This window comes from Neoarius graeffei, chromosome 16 (assembly GCF_027579695.1).
Source record: "Neoarius graeffei isolate fNeoGra1 chromosome 16, fNeoGra1.pri, whole genome shotgun sequence".
Classification (NCBI taxonomy): domain Eukaryota; kingdom Metazoa; phylum Chordata; class Actinopteri; order Siluriformes; family Ariidae; genus Neoarius; species Neoarius graeffei.
In genome coordinates, this window is record NC_083584.1 from 25,005,135 (window position 1) to 25,026,363 (window position 21,229).

The 21,229-nt window shown below is 39.7% G+C and overlaps 1 protein-coding gene across 2 annotated transcripts in view; it reads left to right on the forward strand.

The window, feature by feature from the left end:
- fbxl6 (F-box and leucine-rich repeat protein 6) overlaps positions 1 to 21,229 on the forward strand; it is a 40,370-nt gene that overhangs the window by 18,553 nt on the left and 588 nt on the right. For both annotated transcript variants that reach the window (XM_060942681.1, XM_060942682.1), the window contains 7 exons: positions 1,855 to 2,013; positions 4,937 to 5,000; positions 5,100 to 5,231; positions 8,442 to 8,549; positions 8,654 to 8,767; positions 19,570 to 19,801; positions 20,924 to 21,164. In XM_060942681.1, the coding sequence (XP_060798664.1) occupies positions 1,855 to 2,013; positions 4,937 to 5,000; positions 5,100 to 5,231; positions 8,442 to 8,549; positions 8,654 to 8,767; positions 19,570 to 19,801; positions 20,924 to 21,164 (1,050 nt within the window). The remainder of the gene's footprint in view (positions 1 to 1,854; positions 2,014 to 4,936; positions 5,001 to 5,099; positions 5,232 to 8,441; positions 8,550 to 8,653; positions 8,768 to 19,569; positions 19,802 to 20,923; positions 21,165 to 21,229) is intronic.

The following is a 21,229-nucleotide window of genomic DNA, read 5'->3' on the forward strand; positions in this document are numbered from 1 at the left end:
GCTCCCCGCGTCGCAACCAGAATGGCGACCGCTTAAAAGAAATGAATGCTCTGCCAGTGGCGAGTGTGGACGTTGCGTGACTCGCAGAAGATTGTCGCAGGTCGGCGAAAAAACGACTTACTAATAGATATAAAAAAATAAAAGTAATTTAAGTAAGTTTAAAATGTAATTTAAATAAAAAGTAAAGTATTCATAAATTGAAGTTTGGAAGCGCCTCTGTTTTTGGGCCGAGGAGAAGTTTGAAAGGGTGTACCGCGATTCTGCCTTCTTGTATCGCGACACGGATTGTGACTCTGCGTATCGCGATTTCGATTTCGATACGCATATTGTTACAGCCCTACTCGGCAGTAGTCAAAGACAAGAAACAGGAAGTCAGGGATCAGGAAACCAAACAAGGAAATAAGGCTCGGTACTGTATCAGCAATGCAGCTCAATACTTCGCAAAGTAAGTGTTTTCACAATTTTTATATCCATCCATCCATCCATCCATCCATCCATCGGCCTCAGCCAGGATGCCCCGCACAACCCTTTGCCATGCCTCTCTATCAGCCATTGCGTTTGGCAGTTCATTCGCATCGATCCCAGTATCCTTCGATATAGACGCAGGGAAGGTGAGTTTTCTTGACCTTACTGGTCGGTGACTCGGGCTCCACAACAGGAGGTGAGATATCAGTTCCTCCCTAGCACGGAAGCAGTGCCCGGCAAAGAGCACCCTTCTTTGTTTAAGTCTTAGGGAGACAGGTGGTAAGTCCTGATAAATTTCCTCTAGGGTAGCGTGAGCAGACCAGTGGATATTTCGGACATGACGTAGTAGGTTAGTATAGGTTCCATCTAGTCGCAGCTGTTGTTTGACTGTCAGCGTCCAGGTCTCGGCTCCATAAAGGAGGATGGGCTTTACGACAGATCCGAACAGGTCAATTTTCAGATTGTTATCTAGGCTAGAGCGCCATATCTTGTCAAGGGTATTACAGGGTTTCCAGGCCAGAGCTTTACGGATCTTAAAGTCTTAATGGTTTTTATATTGGTGCTTTGATTGCACCTTAATCCTGTGCAGGTATGAGTCGTTTACAGCACGCACGCAAGAGTCTACCTGATGCACGTGCCAAGGTGCACAGGTGTGACACTCTTGCATGAAATTAGTACAAAAATTAATGTCGATATAAATGTCTTATGCCAAATTACTATGGCATGTTACAAAAAATAAAGAAAAAATCTGAGTCCTTGTCTCCAATTTCTCATCTCATCTCATTATCTCTAGCCGCTTTATCCTTCTACAGGGTCGCAGGCAAGCTGGAGCCTATCCCAGCTGACTACGGGCGAAAGGCGGGGTACACCCTGGACAAGTCGCCAGGTCATCACAGGGCTGACACATAGAGACAAACAACCATTCACACTCACATTCACACCTACGGTCAATTTAGAGTCGCCAGTTAACCTAACCTGCATGTCTTTGGACTGTGGGGGAAACCGGAGCACCCGGAGGAAACCCACGCGGACACGGGGAGAACATGCAAACTCCGCACAGAAAGGCCCTCGCCAGCCACGGGGCTCGAACCCGGACCTTCTTGCTGTGAGGCGACAGCGCTAACCACTACACCACCATGCCGCCCTGTCTCCAATTTGCGAGTCCAAATGCAGTTAATGCACGAGTTCGAGTCCAAGTCATCAGTGCTCAAGTCCAAGTCAAGTCATGAGTCCTTAAAATTAGGGCAAGAGTTGGACTCAAATCCGAATCCTGGACTCGAGTACTACAAGTCTGGTTATAGGTGGTTCAAATGTCTGATTGCTAGTTTCTGTTACTTTTTATATGCAGTTTTGGAGCATTTTATTCATTGAACCGTTATTCTCTGAAAGGGTTGGCCGAGTTTGTCGTCTGTGGAACAGTGCTGCTTCTTCCCCATCTCTTTGGCGCAGTGTGTCCATTGGCTACTGTTGGATTGAGCCTGGTAAGAGTCAGTTACCTGGAACTGAACAGAAGATTAAGAACACTGTAGACTGGCTAACACAGAACAGGTCAGTGATAAAAGTATTCAGTCTTAAGCCAAGTCTTCAAATTGTACACTCTGCACCAAAATTCTTGGCACCCTAATTAAAGACGGGTGTAAAAAAGTTATAAAAATATCTTTGTCATTAATTAGCTCATGATCTCTTATCTTGATGAGATGGGAGAATAATGAGCAAGGAATAATAATAATAATAATAATAGAGTTGCATCTACAATTATCGACAGTCCATAATTATCGACACCTTTTCAGATTTTCCAATAAAAACAATTTTACAAAGATGAGTTTCAGTTACAACAGTTTATTATTGGTTAATTAATCAACCGGAAGACCCGCCCCACCCTTTGAGCTTGTCGTCTGATGACGCAGCTCGTTACCTGAGATGGAATTTTTTTTTAAACGATCAGCAATTTGAGGGAAACCTGGACGTTATCATCGCAGGTAAGCATGGTGGAAAGATCATGGACATGTTTTTACTTATCAAATTCATCGATATTTCACGATCTCCTTGTTTACACATGACATAAGTTCTCTTGTCAAGGTATTCCATAACTTGGCACCTGCGTAGGCTACCAAATGAACTTCTCTTGATACTAGGAACCACCAAATCATTGTTGTTGTCAAAAGAATCTCAGACAACTCTTCAGTACTGTAGCTTGACTGATCCTAGGTCTTCCTCTTGTAGATGCTCCTTTTCAGCTCAGCCCTCAGGTTTCAGTTGGGTTTAGGTCAGGGTACTGGGATGGCCATGTCAAAAGCTTGATTCTTTGGTCATTGTAGCATTTTTGTGGGGATTTGAAAATATTTGTTGGATCATTAACTCATTATTGTGTCATTGTCTGGAATATTTTCATTTAAAATAGTCCATGATGCCATGTATCCTATCAATGTTTTTAGGGCCTTTTGGGAGAAAACATCCCCACATCACAGAACCCCCACCATACTTAATAGTGGGGATTAGGTTCTTTTCTGTATAAGCATCCCTTATTTTTGTCTCATTTGATGATGCAACCTGGTTCCTGTCAAAGATCCAATAGTGTTTCACAAATTCCAGGTCCTTTACATTTAACAATTATTCCACGAAATCAAGTCATACATGAGCTGATAGCCAGCTAGAAGCCATGTACGACGAGATTGAATGGAATAATTGTTTTATTCGATCCACATTCACTGGATTTTGAGAAACAGAATATTTTTTTATTTTTTGCAAATTCGATAAATAAAAACTTTATACAAAACGTCCGACAAAATCATTGCCGCTTAGAATGTAAACAAACCGACGAAATGGCAGTAGCAGTTTGTGAAAAATGCAATAATAATCTCATCTCATCTCATTATCTCTAGCTGCTTTATCCTTCTACAGGGTCACAGGCAAGCTGGAGCCCATCCCAGCTGACCACGGGCGAAAGGCGGGGTACACCCTGGACAAGTCGCCAGGTCATCACAGGGCTGACACATAGACACAGACAACCATTCACATTCACATTCACACCTACGGTCAATTTAGAGTCACCAGTTAACCTAACCTGCATGTCTTTGGACTGTGGGGGGAAACCGGAGCACCCGGAGGAAACCCACGCGGACACGGGGAGAACATGCAAACTCCACACAGAAAGGCCCTCGCCGGCCACGGGGCTCGGACCCAGACCTTCTTGCTGTGAGGCGACACCGCTAACCACTACACCACCGTGCCGCCCGCCATGAAATACTTTCAATCCATGTTTTGTTGCTTTTGTTTTTGTATTTTTTGGGGTTTTGTTTTCAAGTAGAGTTTTTATATCGTCCTCGGTTGGTTCAGCAACATGCTCTACAATTTTCTTTTTCTTCTTCTTCTTTAGGGTTTTTTTGGCAGTTGGCAAGCCAACTTAAAGGTGCATTACCACTACTGGGCTGGAGTGTGGAACAGGAGATATTGGGGGGGGAAATATATATATATATATATATATATATATATATATATATATATATATATATATATATATATATATATATATATATATATATATAAATATATATAAATTTTTTTTAATTTATTTATTTCTCTTAGCTATTTGTTTCTTTTAAATACTTGATTAGAAAGTGACATGTCTGACTTGATGCGCTCCGGTATTTTGTTTTTCTCTACTCACGGTATATGAGCTGATAGCCTAGTAATAGAGTAGCCAATCAGAGCGCACGATTGCTCATATTTAGTGAATGTGGACAGAATAACTGTGGTTATATGAAAGAAAAGGCTTTTACTGGTACACCTTCTAAATAGGTTCCTGGTGTGGACATGGTGTCTGTACATTTCGACAGGGAATATTTTCAGCATTTTCAGGCATGTAGCTTTTTTTTTTTTAATTGGCTTTGCTTGAATTATGGAGGTCAACACTTATTTATTTATTCATTTTTATTCTAATTTAATTTCATGACTATGGGAATTTGGTCTCTGTCCCTCATATTTATACCCCAGTGGAAGAGGAAGTTAGGAACGTTTAAAAAAAAAAAGTATGAATGGGAATTTACACATTTTTCTTTTGTAAAATTTCTATCTGGTATTTATATATTTCTGTAACGCTGCTTTGTGACAATGTCCTTTGTTAAAAGTGCTATACAAATACAATAAAATTTAATTGCATTGAATGTGCATGCTCATAAGAATTTCTAGGGGTACCATTAATTTTGAAATGTTTAATAAAGACATGTCTTGATGAGCATTACTTAAAATAAATTAACTTTGCTTAACTGTTAGAACATTCTCATGTCATCAGTATGAGATTAAGCTAAATAATCACAAATATATTTCGCATAACAGTTTTACCCATTTTTACCAACGGTGCCAGAAACTCTGAATGTGACTTTATATCTTATGAGAACTTCTGAAATAAATTTATTGTACGTCTATTTTATAATCCAACCTATGTTTTTGTATCTAATTTTGTTTCTTCAAGGTTCTCGCAACTGAGGAATTTCAAGCTTTGTCACTGGAAAAAGCATGTCGACTACGTTGTTCAGGTAATTTTCCAGCCCAGTGACTAATGTTAAACCTGAAAAAGAGTTACCTTATGTAAATAATCCTACAGAAATGAAATATTTCACTACTGTCTATTGGAGGTGATAGCAAATGGCTGCTCAAATCTCCAATCCCTGGAGTTGTCGTACTGCGTGGGTGTGACAAAAGGGGCCTTTCAAAATCTTGGAGTTGCCTGTCAGTCTCTTGAGAGCATAAATGTGCAACACACAGAGGTATGTGTGAAATGAGTACATATTTGAAAAACTGCTTTTTAAGACCAATAATTAGGATTTTATGATTATGGTGTTCTGGTTCCACAATGAAATCATGGCAAACATTAATCAAGTGTTAATTTGTCATCAAATTAATGTGTCTTGTGCATTGTTTTTGGCCCTATTTTAATATTTTAGATCGATTGATTGATTTGAGTGACTTTACTTATCCCAAGCTGGGAAATTTTGTTGCAGCAGCAAGTTATCAGACGTGAAAAGAAAAAGACACACTGTACAACATAAAATAGAATTTAAAAAAGATCCCAAGAACAAGCCGACTATACAATATACAGATAAAAATGTAATAATAAAAATATATATCTATATATGTGCTTTGTACAGTGCTATAGTCGAGTCACTAAACCTCAAGTCCGAGTCCAGTCCCCAGTGTTCAAGTCTCAGTCATTAAAGGAAATTTCAATTCGAGTCCAGTATTGATCCGAGTCGAGTCCAAGAACAAGACTCCAACCGCACCATTTGACGGTGGCTCAGAGCCTAATCTAGGGCGCGTAATACGCGATAATGCGCGTTTTTTGTCTGTCTGTCGCACATCCACTTTTTGGGCACGAGAGTGATATCGCGTATCTATTCATTTTGTCGCGCATTTATAAGTAGAGAGCGTGTAGTCGCGTTTTACTGAATCTTGTGCGTATCAATTTGTCAGCACCAGCTAGCAAGCACTGCGGTAAATATAGCGTTGTATACACACCAATCGGAAAATATCGGAAAGGACCGAAGTATTCCGAATGGTTTATTTAGTGGGTAAAACAGTTTTGTGAACTATTATATCATTGGTCACTGAACCGGAAGACAGTGTATCTCAGCCAATCGTGTGAAGTGTTTTAAAAATACCCAAAAGCACATGGCATATCGTTCTGTCTCATCCAAACATAACAATGTCAAAACGCGTGGTCACGTTGAAAGACCTTTGGATGAAAAAAGGAAACAAAACGAAGACACAGAAGTGACAGATACTAATCCAGCCGACATTACACAACCCGATACAAGATATTATGAAATAGATTTAATCTGTTCTTGTATAATGGTAGGTACTGTAACATTACTGTAAATAATAAGAGATTATCATGATAATATACTGTTTAGGAAGTCTGAATTTTGTGATTATCTCTAGTCATCTATGTCAAAAACTAGTTTAAAGAAGTTCTACATGAATGCTAGTTGATGGGTTTTTTTTTTGTTTGTTTGGGAGTAATTTGTTTAATTCAGTTTAGTATTATGTTATTAATCATATTCAAATAGTAAAGGTGCTTAGTTGATATATAAGACGTATATAAGTTTGTGTACAAATATGATCTTAGAATAATTATATGACAGTGTGAAGACATGCTAAGTCATTTGATTCTGATTGATAATGGTTTTTGAAGTTTGAATTTGATATTATTTTCCTAATGCCAGTATACAATTAGTTTGATAATGTTTGGTATTATGTAAGTTTTATTTAAAATATTATGAAATATATTTAATCTGTTCTTGTGTAATTGTAGGTACTGTAAGATTGTAAATGATCGAGATTATATACTTTTTAGGAAGTCTGAATTTTGAGATTATCTCCAGTCATTTATGTCAAAATCTAGTTTAAACATAGGTAGATTGTTTAATGTTTTTCACTTTTATGAAAGGTGGTCTGAACAAAACAAATATGATAGCATTTTTAAATATTTGATAGTGATTTTATTTTATTCAAAAAGTCAGATTTTTCATCTTATTATTAATTAATAGTGGCAAGACTACATGGATTTTAGACTTAACTATATCAAATGATGCAATATTAACCTAGTCATATTTGAAATGCAACATTATACTACTGGTGGTCAAATTGGTAAAAATAGGCTAGTCACATGATTTATAGTAACCTAGTCATATAACAGAAAACTAGTCATATTTGTAAGGTTTTGCAGTATATAATTCTTCATATAGTTTTTGATCTAAAATCTTTACATTTTTAAAGTTCAGATCTGATCATAATGTTTGTGCAGTGCTATAAACTGTGGATAAGTGTTTGCTGATATGGTTTTCATATCACTGTATTAAAGGATATGTATAGTGCCATAATGATGATATTATATAGATTAACATCTGATATTAATGTTTGTTACATGTGTTTAGTTTTATTAATAAAACTGTTCTGTTTATAGATGTACTCTTGAAAATATCTACCAATGTATTACTTATTTTTCTGTCCCCACTAACTGGAACAAATGAGGAATATTTTTACCCATGTTAATATTTTCTGTCCCCTGTTTCTACAACTAGTGAGGGATCTGTCCCCTATTTTCAAATTCCTAGATTAGGCTCTGTGGCTGTTGCTGCCGAAACCGTCTCTGTTACTGTGTTGGACTAACGTTACCGCTCGACTGCCCCATTTTAGTTAACAGGCTACAGATAAAAAGCTTGTTCATCACTCAGCAAGCCTATCAACAGGGCAAATAACATGAGAGAGGGTTAACACTAGCTAGTTCATCAGTCAGCAAGCCCCGCTATCAACAGAGCAATGAATATAGCGTGTCACTTGCTTCTCTGGGTGGAGTCTTGCCAAATGACGATTGAAGTTCGAGGTTGTCCCCGTCGTCTCCTCGATAGTTCTTCTACATATGGAACACATAGCAGTGCATTTTTTCCCACTGCATGAGGTCTGTATAAGCAAAGTGGACAATCCTAGGGGCTTCTCTCCAGGCATTTTAGCGCCATTAATGTTAGTTTGTTCCTGATCATGATGTGTGAACAGGTGAATATACATTCTCTTGTGCAAAATTAGTATAAAAATTAATGCAGATATAACTATCTTATGACAAATTATTATGGCGCGTTACAAAAAATAAAGAAAAAATCAGAGTCCTCGTCTCCACTTTACGAGTCCGAATGCAGTTAATGCACGAGTCCGAGTCCTCGAGACCTTTAAATTAGGGCATGAGTCAGACTCGAGTACTACAAGCCTGGCTTTGTATTTGTGAGTGTGCATTAATAGTGCTAAATACAAGAATTGTGATAAATTTTTTGGGGGGATAAGTCAGAATGTAATATAGAATTGTAGGTTTCACCTAACACAGTGTACATTTTCTGAAATCATCCTCCAGAGCTACATCAAGAGTGATCATTTAAAATTGTATTTACGTATTTCATTGTAACCTGTTTGTATCTTTTGCAATATAGTTTCAGGACGATGGTCTGCTATCTTTCCTCGAGGTGTCTGGGAGTCAGCTGAGAAATATTTCCTTTACACGCAGCTCAAAAAGTGACAAACTTCTCAGTGCTTTGTATGTAAGCTGATTTTTATTTGTTGCTATGACAACGTTGATGTTGCAGAGCAGATTTCAAGATCACAATGTATTGTAAGTAAGGAATGATGTGGTGTTTGTTTGCAGAGGGGTTGCTGTCCTGATCTCAAGTTTTTGGAGATCAATACTAAGTTAGACAGTGGATATTGCCCCCTTCCTCTATGTGTACAAGCTTTACAACTTGGCTGTCCCAAGCTACAGGTATAGTTTTATTTTTTGTCACCAATTTCCAGAGGTGGAAAGTAACGAATTACATTACTCGCGTTACTGTACTTGAGTAGCTTTTTTGTGTACTTATACTTTTCCAAGTAATTTTTAAAGAGTGTACTTTAACTTTTACTTAAGTATGTTTTCTTTTAAGTAGTGTACTTCGGTATATTTTACATCACAACCGTTACTGAGTAAAAAATAAATAAATAAAAAATTAAAAGGCTAAAACGGAGAAGGGGAAATGCGTTCTGGAAATGAATCACGGGAAGGACAGTTGTCGCGCACGCGAGTCTCACACAGACGATGGCGGACATGCACCGGCGCTTTAAGGGGGGGGCTTCAGGGGGCTCAAGCCCCTGGGCCACAGCCAATCAGGGGCCTTGTAATATTAATAAAATAATAAACTGTCGGAATCGTGGGCCTACATTAATGTACGGATAGAAATAAGGTTAGAAATAAATGAGCGCACAGTAGCCTGCTGTAAGAGACATGGTGGATGTGGTTCGCGAAACGAACACCCACAACTGTACCAGAATAAAATGGAACAAAATGTAACGTCACGCACGAAAGCGCGCCAAAGACTGCAGACTACAGAGACACAAATTTAGAGGCTTTGAAAGATGAAGCGTTCACATGTTAGCGGGGCGCATAAAAGGAAAAAAAGAGAGAGATGCAGGTAATGATAGAATCGTTGCCTAAAGTCATAGACTTTTTAAGGTAAGGATCACCAATCTGTTCAGAATATCAGCTACTTATCAGTTATCAGCAGTACCAGCAGCTAGGCTATGTGCAGCTAGGCTAGATATGCTATGATCTGTCCAACAGTAAAATAAATCAGTTGTGATTTGAATACGTGTCGTGTGATTTGAATTATAATCCTGTTAGTATAATAGCATATTTCGATGGGGATAATAAAATGTCTAAAACGGCATCTACTGAAGAAATTGATGAAAAGATTGTAGCCTATAATGTTCACAGTTCGGGCAGCAGACAGAGTAAGCATACTGAGGGGAATAGCAATACAAAGCTAGCGCATATCCACATTTCTCGCTAGCTGTGTTGGGTGTGTTGTTAACCCGTGTGGATTTAAGTGAAATACTTGAAGTTCTGTGGTCAAGACAACGTTTTAAGGTAAGGACACTTGATTATTAATGTTTGCCCGCTGTGGCTTGTTGTTGACGAAAGGCCCACACGATTTTGCCTTATGCAGCTACTGCTAGCGTCATGCTTTGAACTAGGTTAAGCTCATTTGCGCTAAAGGATGGGTTTATTGAAGGACTTTGATGTAGCTAGTTTCTTTTTTAAAAATCGTATGCTCAAAACAGTATGCCCGTGTTCATCATGTTTAACTTTTTTCTTGATGGAGTGCGTGAAATATTGTTGCAAGTGGTATTTCGATGCAGTCATGTCAAAAAGGCAGTTGAATGCACGGTCTTATTCAAGGAGAAGGAAGACTTGCATGATGCTTGAACATAGATCGGTAAAATAGACCCTAGTAGGACTTGGTTTCGTGTATTTCGGCCTGTAGAGTTATGAGTTTGGCCCCTGTCCATGGTGTTTACGTTTCATGTGGCCGCCGAGCCAAATACCTTCATCATCATCATCATCATCATCATGTTCCCCTGTCAAAAGTTAAACTCTCTAGGGGTGCTTCTGCTGTAGCAGTTGCAGCAGTTGCTCAAAGTTTGATTTGTCCATCATCATACGTCTTATCCGTTGGGTGTCTATGCCCAGCAGATTTTCCCATTTCGTCTATTTGTAACCATTTTTGTCAAACAGGAGCTGCTTTTGCACTTGGTTATTGCCCATCCGGCAAACGTGAGCAATATATTTTAGTTGTTGTACATAGCAGGATAGTTTTATATCCTGGGTTCCTGTCAGTTTCCGGAGGTCAGCATTGGACATCTTGTAGCTCCAGTCTATATCTTCATTTGTAGTGTTCTTTTGGTCAGGGGCATTCTTTCGTTTATATCCACCTTTAATCATTTTCCTTAGGAAGCCGTGCCACACTACCTCAATTTTGTGAATTTCACTGGATGATAGTTGCCATGCCTGTGTGCTGTACAGGAGACGAGATCGAACGCATGCCACTAGGAACTTTATACGGGTTTTTAGTAGTATTCGGTGGTCAGTTAGAACGTGTTTCAGTTCATTCCATTTCATGAATGCAGCACTTATCCTGGCATGCAGGAAGTGTGAGGATTCATCACAGTTGCTGACATTATAACCAAGATATTTAAAGGTGCGGACGTTTTTAATATTAGTGCCGCCAAGGGAAATGATACTTGGTTTACATTTGATATCCTCATTGACGTTAAAAGCCATTGTTTCTGTTTTGACATATGATATTTGTAAACCAAAGCGGGTGTAGGTCTTATCATACAACTGAAGAATATTCTGAAGCTCCTCGATGGATCCAGCGAGTATGGCCTGATCATCTGCGTATAGAATCTCTGTTATGCAACCCTCTCCTGATGCTCGTGCTTTCGTACGCATTTCTCTTGTGGATACCTCATTTGGAATGCAATATCTGAACTTGAAGCCTGTATCTGGGTACAGTTTTGATATCTCATGCTGTGCAATCCTGACAACAAAGTCCATATAGATATTAAAAACTGATGGCGATTCTAGGGCACCTTGTCTTGCAGTGAATGTTTGTTTTCATGCCGCCGAGCTATTTTTATGTATTTTATATTTTAAAAGGACTTGTCTGTAGGTGTGTGTGTTTTATGTTTACAACACATAGGTCTACATTAGCGCACGTGCGCTTGTGTGGTTATCTCTGGCCATGCCCCTGCGTGAAAGTTACGCAGTATCACTGTCCTGTCCGTGGTAATAATCACAACCAGCTCTGTAATGATAATGCGCGCGTTCTTCTCTCCCTCTGTGGTCGGATGTGTTGAGCGATGTGAGCGTGGGCCTTGCGCAGCTACACTGAGCCAAACGTAACCTATCGTAGGCTTCTAGGCTAATTACGCGCTTACACTGTAAATGCTTGACACGTATTGCAAATAAAATAAGAGTGTTTTCCTGGCCAACGGTAAGGGTAGGGTTGACAGGTAGCCTATGAGGGGCCTAGCCCCTGGGCCACGGGTGTTGATAAGGCGCCCCTGCGGACATGGAGGAGACCGAGGAACCTGTGGTGGACGACCCTGCAGAAAACGCAATTTCTTCCAGTAATGAAGTGCACCCCTGGCCCTACATACGTGATCACTTCAGCTTCGTAGAGAAAAGGGGTGACAGTTTCATTATGCAATGCAGATTATGTGTGCCCATGAAGACAACCATTGCGGCATACAAAAATTCGACGTCTAATCTGCACAAGCATGTTGAGGTAAGTATTGTCGTTGGCATCATAATCACGGGCGCAGATAGAGGGTGGGACGGGTGGGATTCGTCCCACCCAGATTTAAATTCACCTCGTTCGGTCCCCCCCACTTATAGGGAGGAAAAAACGTCTATGCTGTCTTTCTTTGCATAAGGCAAACCTCACGGAAAAATCAAAAGACTAATTACCATTCGGTTTATTGAGGTGCACAGCAGTGTATACATAGTTGCAACAACTCACATAAAACAAAGACTGATATTCGGTTGGTTGAGCTGCGCAGACTGCACAGGTTGTGAGCTCGAGCTTGGTTGCTATGGTTACCCACAAGAAGTTTGACAGGCATATTGGGGTTGGTTTGCTGGCAGCTTTGTCCCCCCCAGTTTTTTGTCCCCCCCAGTTCAAAAAACGTATCTGCGTCCCTGATCATAATGTTTCCTTTCCATAGTAAAACCAACAATAGGCTGGTTATATTCCAAAAATAGTTGATGGCATTGCTAATGTTGAAGTAGCAACCTGTTGGTACTGTAACATAACGGTAACTAGTCTGTTATTCGGTTGGCTAATCATGCAAGCAAGTTAGCTCGCCAACCTGACGTGATCACTCCTCCTACCATTCTACATCCAACAGGCCAGAAATGAATACTAAGCAAAACAAATAATGTTTGAATTGAATTGTTCAATAACACACAGTGCACACAGGCAAGCTACGAGATTTCGGTGCAACATTTCACTTTCATATTTCGTGTATAATGCTTTGTGTGTGGTCAGGGCGATGTAAACGACATGACTGTGTGTATTGACCTTTTTTGTTTGTCTCAGTTTTAATGCAGCATTATCCTAAGCATTCAATTTGATACACTTCCTTTAAATAAAACATCTGGGTTGAGATGTACATATATCCTTGTTTCCTCTTCTTTTTCATTTTTGCACAACACAATGGAGGCAGAAAACACCCATTGTTAAAAGTAACGTTTTACTTTTACTCAAAGTACATTTTAAATGATCTACTTTTTACTTTTACTTGAGTAGATTTTTTTGTCTGGTAACTTTACTTGTACTTAAGTAAAATTTCATCAGAGTAACAGTACTTGTACTTGAGTATAATATTTTAGTACTCTTTCCACCTCTGCCAATTTCATAGAAAGTTGACTTGTGTGGTTTTGCTTTTAATTTGTATTAAATCAGATGGTGTGCTAAATTAAGTCTATGCTAAATCAGCCATAATATCATTGTGTGATTAATTGCATGTCAGTCCTTATGCAGTTTTATATTACATGCAATAAAGTAATGTATTGGTAATTACCTTGGTAACTTAATAAATGCCAGTAGCTTCTTTTTAAAACGTTTAAGTAGGACTTTTCATGTCACCCAGATTGGGGTTTTTTTTTCCCACTCCCAAAGGAATTCTGACCAATCCACACACATTTTTGTTTCTACCCATCCACAGTGTTTTCTAATGAACTTTATATACTAAGTAACTTTAAAAACGCACAATGGAATTCAACACGATATCACTTTAGATCCATGCATATATTTGAAATTTATGATATTGTATGTAATGCACACACATCTTGAAACATCGATAAAGGACATTTATTGTCAAACTCAAGAATTAATTCACAATAAAAAAATTCAAAGTGACAGTTGGTCCATGTTCGGACCGTCATGCTGGAGATTCTGGGTCTGTGTCGTCCAGGGGTCTCAGCTGCAGTGACTGAGGGTGTCAGGAATCTGTCACGGAGGTGAGCTAGCCTGATGTGCTGATCCTGAACTGGCGTCGTGACTCGAGGCTGACCAGGGCGTGGACGATCCCTGGTGCTCCCTGTCTGTCTGTAACGCTGACTCAAACGGGAAATGGTCGAATGATGAACACCGAAGTGCCGGGCGACCTCTGTCTGTGTACTTCCGGCACGCAACATCCCGATGGCCTGTTCACGTTGATTTTGGCTTAGGCGTGGCATCTTCAATAATGACAATTTTCCCATCATTTCCCCCGGGTATTTATAGGCAAGATTGTGTGTGTACAGTGTATGCAAAATTTGTTTGAAAATTAAAGCCTGTCCATGTCATTGACTACCCGAGTCATATTGTACGTTATTGAGTACAACTCCCTTAAATTCTGATTTGAGCACAGATTTGGAACTTATTCAGGCGGAACGAAGTTATTTTTCCATTGTGATATATTTCTTTTCTTCTTGAGATAAACTCAGCACAAATTCAGCAAGTTTTATCAATGTGCGTTTTTAAAGTTACTTAGTGTAATTCCAAAAACCAGGGACTCCCATCTGTATGTCTTGAGACTAAACCCTACTGTACCTGTTCCTGCAACTTTTTTTGTTGTTGTTGGGTATTCTTGCAGGATACCAGTCTTGATGCATACATCTAGTTGAGTGTTCCATGTACAGTTGTGGTCAGAAGTTTACATACAGTGACATGAATGTCATCTTGGATATGAATGTCATGGCAATATTTGGGCTTTCAGTCATTTCTTTGAACTGTTCTTTTTCTGTAGCAGAATGATTATACAGCATACATCTTTAATTAAAAAAAACTGCTAGAATTTGGTGCGCAAGTTTTAATTTTCTTTGGGTTTTCTGAAATCAACACAGGGTCAAAATTATACATACAGGGTCAAACATTTACATATGCTCACTTAGATTATTAATTCAGCGGTGCTGAAACTTCCAAAATGTCTCTTATCTTGCCAAGGCTGAGGTCTCTTAAATTCCTGTTAGTGATCATGATTGACTGCAGCTGGTAGCTTCTCTGTGCCTTCATTAAAAGGGTTTGTTTACAGCACTCATTGGATTGACCAACACACAGTAAAATGGGAAAGTCCAAGGAGCTCAGTGCAGATCTGAAAAAGAGGATTGCAAATGTACACAACTCCGCAATGTCTCTTGGAGCCATTTTTAAACAACTGCAAATTCCAAGATCAGTTCAAACAATTGTATCCAAGTTATTGTGAGGTGTAGTCACTTTGCCAAGCCACTTTGCTTCAAGAAAACCCAAACTGTCACCCTCAGCTGAAAGGAAATTGGTTTGGATGGTCAGGAACAACCTGGGAACCATCATGGCACAGCTCCGCCATGAACTGGAAGCTGATGGATCACTGTCTACAGTTCAGCTCACCATGGACTAAGAGACTGCTATCCAAGAAATAATCCCCTGCTCCAAAATTGACACCTTCAAGCTTAACTAAAGTTTGAAGCTGACTACACAGACAAAGAAAAAGCCTTCTGGAGGATAGCTGTATGGTCAGATGAGATAAAGATTGAGTTGTTTGGCCACAGTGACCACCATGTACAGAGGAACACTGTACCAGCTGGTGGTGGTAGGTAGAGGTCTGCGCGGGCCGGATTTTTCAGTCCCGCCCGCGCCCGCATTGTGGAGTCCCGCTCCCGCAAAAAATTATGATTTTCAGTCCCGCTCCCGCCCGCGCCTGCCATATTTTGTCCCGCTCCCGCCCGCAAATCCCGCATGATGCAGACGTTCGCGTTATTTCTCAGGAAAGTTCTTGTCTTGACACAGCGTGATGGTGCCCCGCCCCCTACTTTGAGTGGATTTGAGCATAAATATCTACAGCTCACGTTCACGTTTGTTATTATTTACCTTGTTTCTGAATTCGGAATGTTGAAATGGCAACATGTAGACCTAATAATAATTATTATTTAACTAGGCTAATCATTTAAGTATGCGCTCTTCTGTGGTGCGTCTCCTATGAATAATTAGTGTGAAAGGAGAGATGGATCGCACTCTTGAACTTATTCTTTTAGTTACATTTCTTTTCAGTTGTTTTTAGCAGCAGAAGGAGACAAACGTTTCGGCTGTTGCCTTCGTCAGTGTCTCATAATAATAACAATAATAATAATAATAATAATAATAAACAATAAAAAAAGACAGGCGAGCACATAATTCCAAGTGGAAATTTGGTATATTTATTGTTCAGCCATACAAAACATTAGGCTAACCCAGTTTACATTTGTAAAGCATTTCTAACTAGAATATCCTAGTATGTCAGAACCTTTTGCCACTTATCACAGCAAGCAAAGGGCAGCTGATTTCCCTTCGCGTCGTACACGAGTGAGAATGATTTCCAAATGTCCGATTTCAGGACTCTTGACTTTTTAACGGTAAATGTACCTCTTTTTAAAGCAGCACTTACTTTTGAAGCACTGTGAGCTTCAGTAAAGGAGCTCTGCTCTTCTGCCATGATCGGAGATCTCAAACACGGAAGAGGAAAGGAATCGGAAACGTACGAGAGTTGTTTATCCTCTCCTGGATCAGAATCAGAATTTTGATGACCAGCTCATCTAAGGTGTCATTGAGGCATCATGTTAGTGTGGGTCACTGGAGGCTGGGTGTGAACGGCGAGTCATTAGAGTGATCAGAGGATTGCCCGTTAGGGTGATCAATGGCAATCTGACTCTCTCTGCAAATTTAGGCATCTTAAAATGTTTTTATTAATGCCAAATAAAATATCCAGCACAAATTATATATGATAGACATAAATTAATAATTTATAAATTTTATTTTAAACACGTTTTTAGTTAGCGGGACTGCAGCTTATCACCGCTCCTGCTCGCGCCCACATTGTGCACTCCCGCCCGCGCCCGCAATGAGCTTTCAAAATTTGTCCCGCGCCGTACTGCTTTGCGGCGGGTCCTGCGGGTCCCGCGGGACTCCCGCGGGAGTGCAGGGCTCTAGTGGTAGGATCATCATGCTCTGGGGCTGTTTTGCTGCCAGTGGAACTGGTTCATTGCACAGAGTGGATGGAATAATGAAGAAAGAGGACTACCTCAGAATTCTTCAGCATAAACCATCAGAAACTTGAACACGACTTGGGACTTACAACAGGACAATGAACCCAAACACGCATCAGAGCTGGTTGTGGAGGATAAAGCAGGCTAACATTAAGCTTAAAACAAGTCCTGACTTCAACCCTATTGAAAATATAGGGACTGTGCCTATAAGTGGAGTCCATGCCAAGAAAAAAAAAAAAATTTACTTGAACTCTACTAATTCTACCATGAAGAGTCATGAAATATCCAACCAGAATTCTGCCAGAAGCTTGTTCATGGTAAACAAAAATGTTTGGTCAAGGTGAATCTTGCAAAGAGATATTTTACCCAAATATTAGGTGTGCTGTATGTATATTTTTGACCCTGTATGTATAATTTTGACCCTGTGTTGATTTCAGAAAACCCAAAGAAAATTAAAACTTGTGCACCAAATTCTAGTGTTTATTATTAAAGATGTATGCTGTACAATCATTCTGCCACAGAAAAAGAACAGTTCAAAGAAATTACTGAAAGCCCAAATATTGCCATGACATTCATATCCAAGATGACATTCATGTCACTGCATGTAAACTTCTGACCACAACTGTCTGTGTCTTATGGCCTATTATGGCCATATGATGCAGAGATTTATTATTTAACTTATGTATGGCTGTTTATTAAATTGTGGCTTGATGAATTCTTTGTTGTTGTGAATCAGCATTTTCCTGACTGAATAAGAGATGTTTTTTGCCTTAAATATGGAAAAGACAACTAGGATTCTAGTTGGGTAGTAAAATAAGGTTGATTAGGAAATACTAATTATACATCCCTGATATTATACTGATAATTAAATAATATTGGCTGGATTTGAGTGGTCTATTAGATATATTCCATTCAGCTTGCCATTGGCTGTCCAACGCTAGTAATGATGACCGCTTCATTAGGATGTGCAGAAACGCAGATGGGCCATGAGGCCCACACCAGAGCGACAGAGTCACCTGCAGCGTCTGCACGAACAGTCCAGCTGAGCCGCCATGGAATGCCTGGCCTTGTGAGCTCTCGGATACTGCTCTCGTATGCTATTCTCCTCTCCTAACGAAGTGCCTTACACAGTAAGGTAAGACAAACGATGTCATGCCCCCATCGTGTTGTCTGTGTGGACCTCCAGACCTGATGCCAAGTGGTGCCCAGAAGTGCCACAGACCTGATGGGTATGGAAGTTGCCCTGCAATGACAACTGACTTGCTGAGTGATTCCATCCGTTGGCCATTTGAGTGGCTCTTCCGTATGCCATCTGGTGGTGCGCCATTAACCCTGTTGGGCTCATCTGCCACATTGCACTAAAAAGCACCCTGCTGCCAGCGCCTTATTGGTGATGTACTATTTAACCCATAGCTGGAACCCAGGCAGGTGCTACCACTCTTATTCAAGGCCGAGGTCACAGTATTTCACCATATAGACCGACCTTAAGCTGGTAAATAATATATTTATTTTTTTCTTTACCAAATTCTAACAGGGGCGGCACGGTGGTGTAGTGGTTAGTGCTGTCGCCTCACAGCAAGAAGGTCCGGGTTCGAGCCCCGTGGCCGGCGAGGGGCTTTCTGTGCGGAGTTTGCATGTTCTCCCCGTCTCCGCGTGGGTTTCCTCCGGGTGCTCCGGTTTCCCCCACAGTCCAAAGACATGCAGGTTAGGTTAACTGGTGACTCTAAATTGACCGTAGGTGTGAATGTGAGTGTGAATGGTTGTCTGTGTCTATGTGTCAGCCCTGTGATGACCTGGCGACTTGTCCAGGGTGTACCCCGCCTTTCGCCCGTAGTCAGCCGGGATAGGCTCCAGCTTGCCTGCGACCCTGTAGAACAGGATAAAGCGGCTACAGATAATGAGATGAGATGAGATATTTTTGTATATGGAAAAAGCTGAATCTTATTTGCTAAAATCCAGGAGTTTCTGAGGACATCAAGACATGTGGCCCCTTATTTTAACTCAAGCTGTGTATATATTGTAAAAAAGGTATCACAGCAAAAGCATATTAAAAATGGTTGTTTCAACATATTTAAATTAGTAGTTGCTAGATGTTTTGAAATATCAAGCCTTGTACTTGAAATATTATTTCAGATGAATTGATGAAATGTATTAAACATTTGATGTGAATATGCAAATCATATAACTATTAATATTATGTTTGCATGAGATTGCATGAGAGCCAACCATTTTAACTTGTAATTAAAAAAATTTTTCGAGCCCTAAGGGGGGGCTCACCCCCTTGGCATGGCTACGCCATGCACATCTGACTTAGTCGGACTTTTCAGGTTTTTGAAAATTTTATACTTGCACCCATGGATTTATAAGATTATTAAAAAAAAGGATAAATGTTGACAAAAAATGCTACGTTTGTTGTTGCTGTGAATGAGCGAGTTGCCAGAGGTCCATAACTGGGGTCCGTATCGTAGGATACGGACCCGCTCGCCAGCCAATCAGAGCGCAGGATTTGATGGAAACTGGACCGCAAAAAAAATGTTTATTCCATGGAAAAAGTGGCCTGTATGTATAATAATGCCTGATATTACGTGTTTTCAAAAATAATGCTCTTTATAATATGCTGTGAAGTTGAATGTTGATTTCAGCTGAATTTAGGCACAATTATTGTGTCTTTGTGAATGTTTCTCCTTTTTTGTCCTGTGCAGACTTTTAGGTTGATGAATATTAACCCTGTTCCCAAAATGATTCGCAACATGCCCAGTTCCACACTTGGCTTCCCCATGCTGGAGGAGTTGTGTATAGCCTCTTCATCTCATTCTTTTATGAATGACCAGGACCTGATCAATATTCTTCACGGCTCCCCCCACCTGAGGGTGCTGGACCTGCGGGGATGCTCTCGCATCACAGCTGCTGGATTATATGCTCTGCCTTGTGAAGGTAAAATGTTATATATGTACCAGCTCATTGCATGTGTATAAATTATAAATGTTCAGGAAATACTTTAACCAATGTTGTATTATTTTTTTGTTTGTTTGTTTTTTAAACATGTATGGACATTCATTCACTAAGTGTCCGTATGCACGAAAAGCAGAGGTTAGCAGTAAGGTTGGAGAAGAATGTTCGAAAGGAATGCTACTATAAGCTTCTCCCATCAATACAGATACATTTGACAATATTTCTGTCTCCATAACAATTCACAACATGAATTTGATTAGCTGAAAAAGAGACAGCATGAGTGATTTTGAGTTTCTTAGTGACACATTTGTTGATGTGAAAAACCAATGTTTTCTCATGTAAAAGTGTTCCATGCTAGTGTAACTTCACGGCCAAAAATCTATACCTGAAGTATGCAGTGTAGTACTACCACTGTGGTTTGTGCTGTCTGTCATGAACATAACATTTTTAAATATATTTTGAAATAAATGTTAATATTTTTTTAGAGTAATTAAAACATTACCTCCTGTTATGCAAAGTTTTACAGTTTAAAAACTATTTATGTAATCACTTATTTTTGTGCTTAATTTGTCATACAGATTTATTTATACAATAAGAGGAAAAATAAATAATTTGTGATTTATTCTCTTGTATTCATTTTGTCCAAGCCAGGAGTTGCCTAGTCTTATATCTGTGCCTTTGTTTTTTCCATTACTAGCCCAGTAAACATTAACCTTTGAATCCTGCTAATAAGACTGATTAGTAATTGTACAATTGCCAATCATTATAAACGTATCTACATATCAGGTTTGTTAGCATAGCACATGTTCGAAGTCTACAAGCATGCATGTGTGACATTTATGTTGTGCTTACAAGAGGAATTTAGAGGCTATAATTTATGGTTCTGTGTAAGTGAGGGTATATTGTATAGTCAATTACTGTATAAAAACACTCAGGTGCTGTATTTAAGTAACATGTGTGTTTGGTAAGGAGAGTGTTTTAAATTCTTTAGTAGGGCTTTTTTTTTTTTTTTTTTAAACACTGGTAAAATGTGCACAAGAAATTACTAATTTTATATATAAAATCATTCATTCTCATTATTCACCAGCTGTGTAATGGTTTTAGGTCTGGAATGTTTATACTGGGGGCTGTATTTCAATAGCAATGTCATGGTGGCATCAAACAAAGGCATCCACATGCTCACACAGAAATGGAGCCATAGCCTTCAGGAGCTGGATCTCACCAACCAGCCTTTCTCAGAAGAGGACATGGAGATTGCAATGGGGCATCTGGCTCATGGTACTGGAGCAGATTCCTTTCGGTCTCTGAATCTCAGTGGGACCAAGATCACATCGTCTGCAATCAGGTACTATTGCAATAGTAAGGTTTATCACCTGTAGAGTACATCAAGTGTAAGTACACATGAGCTGC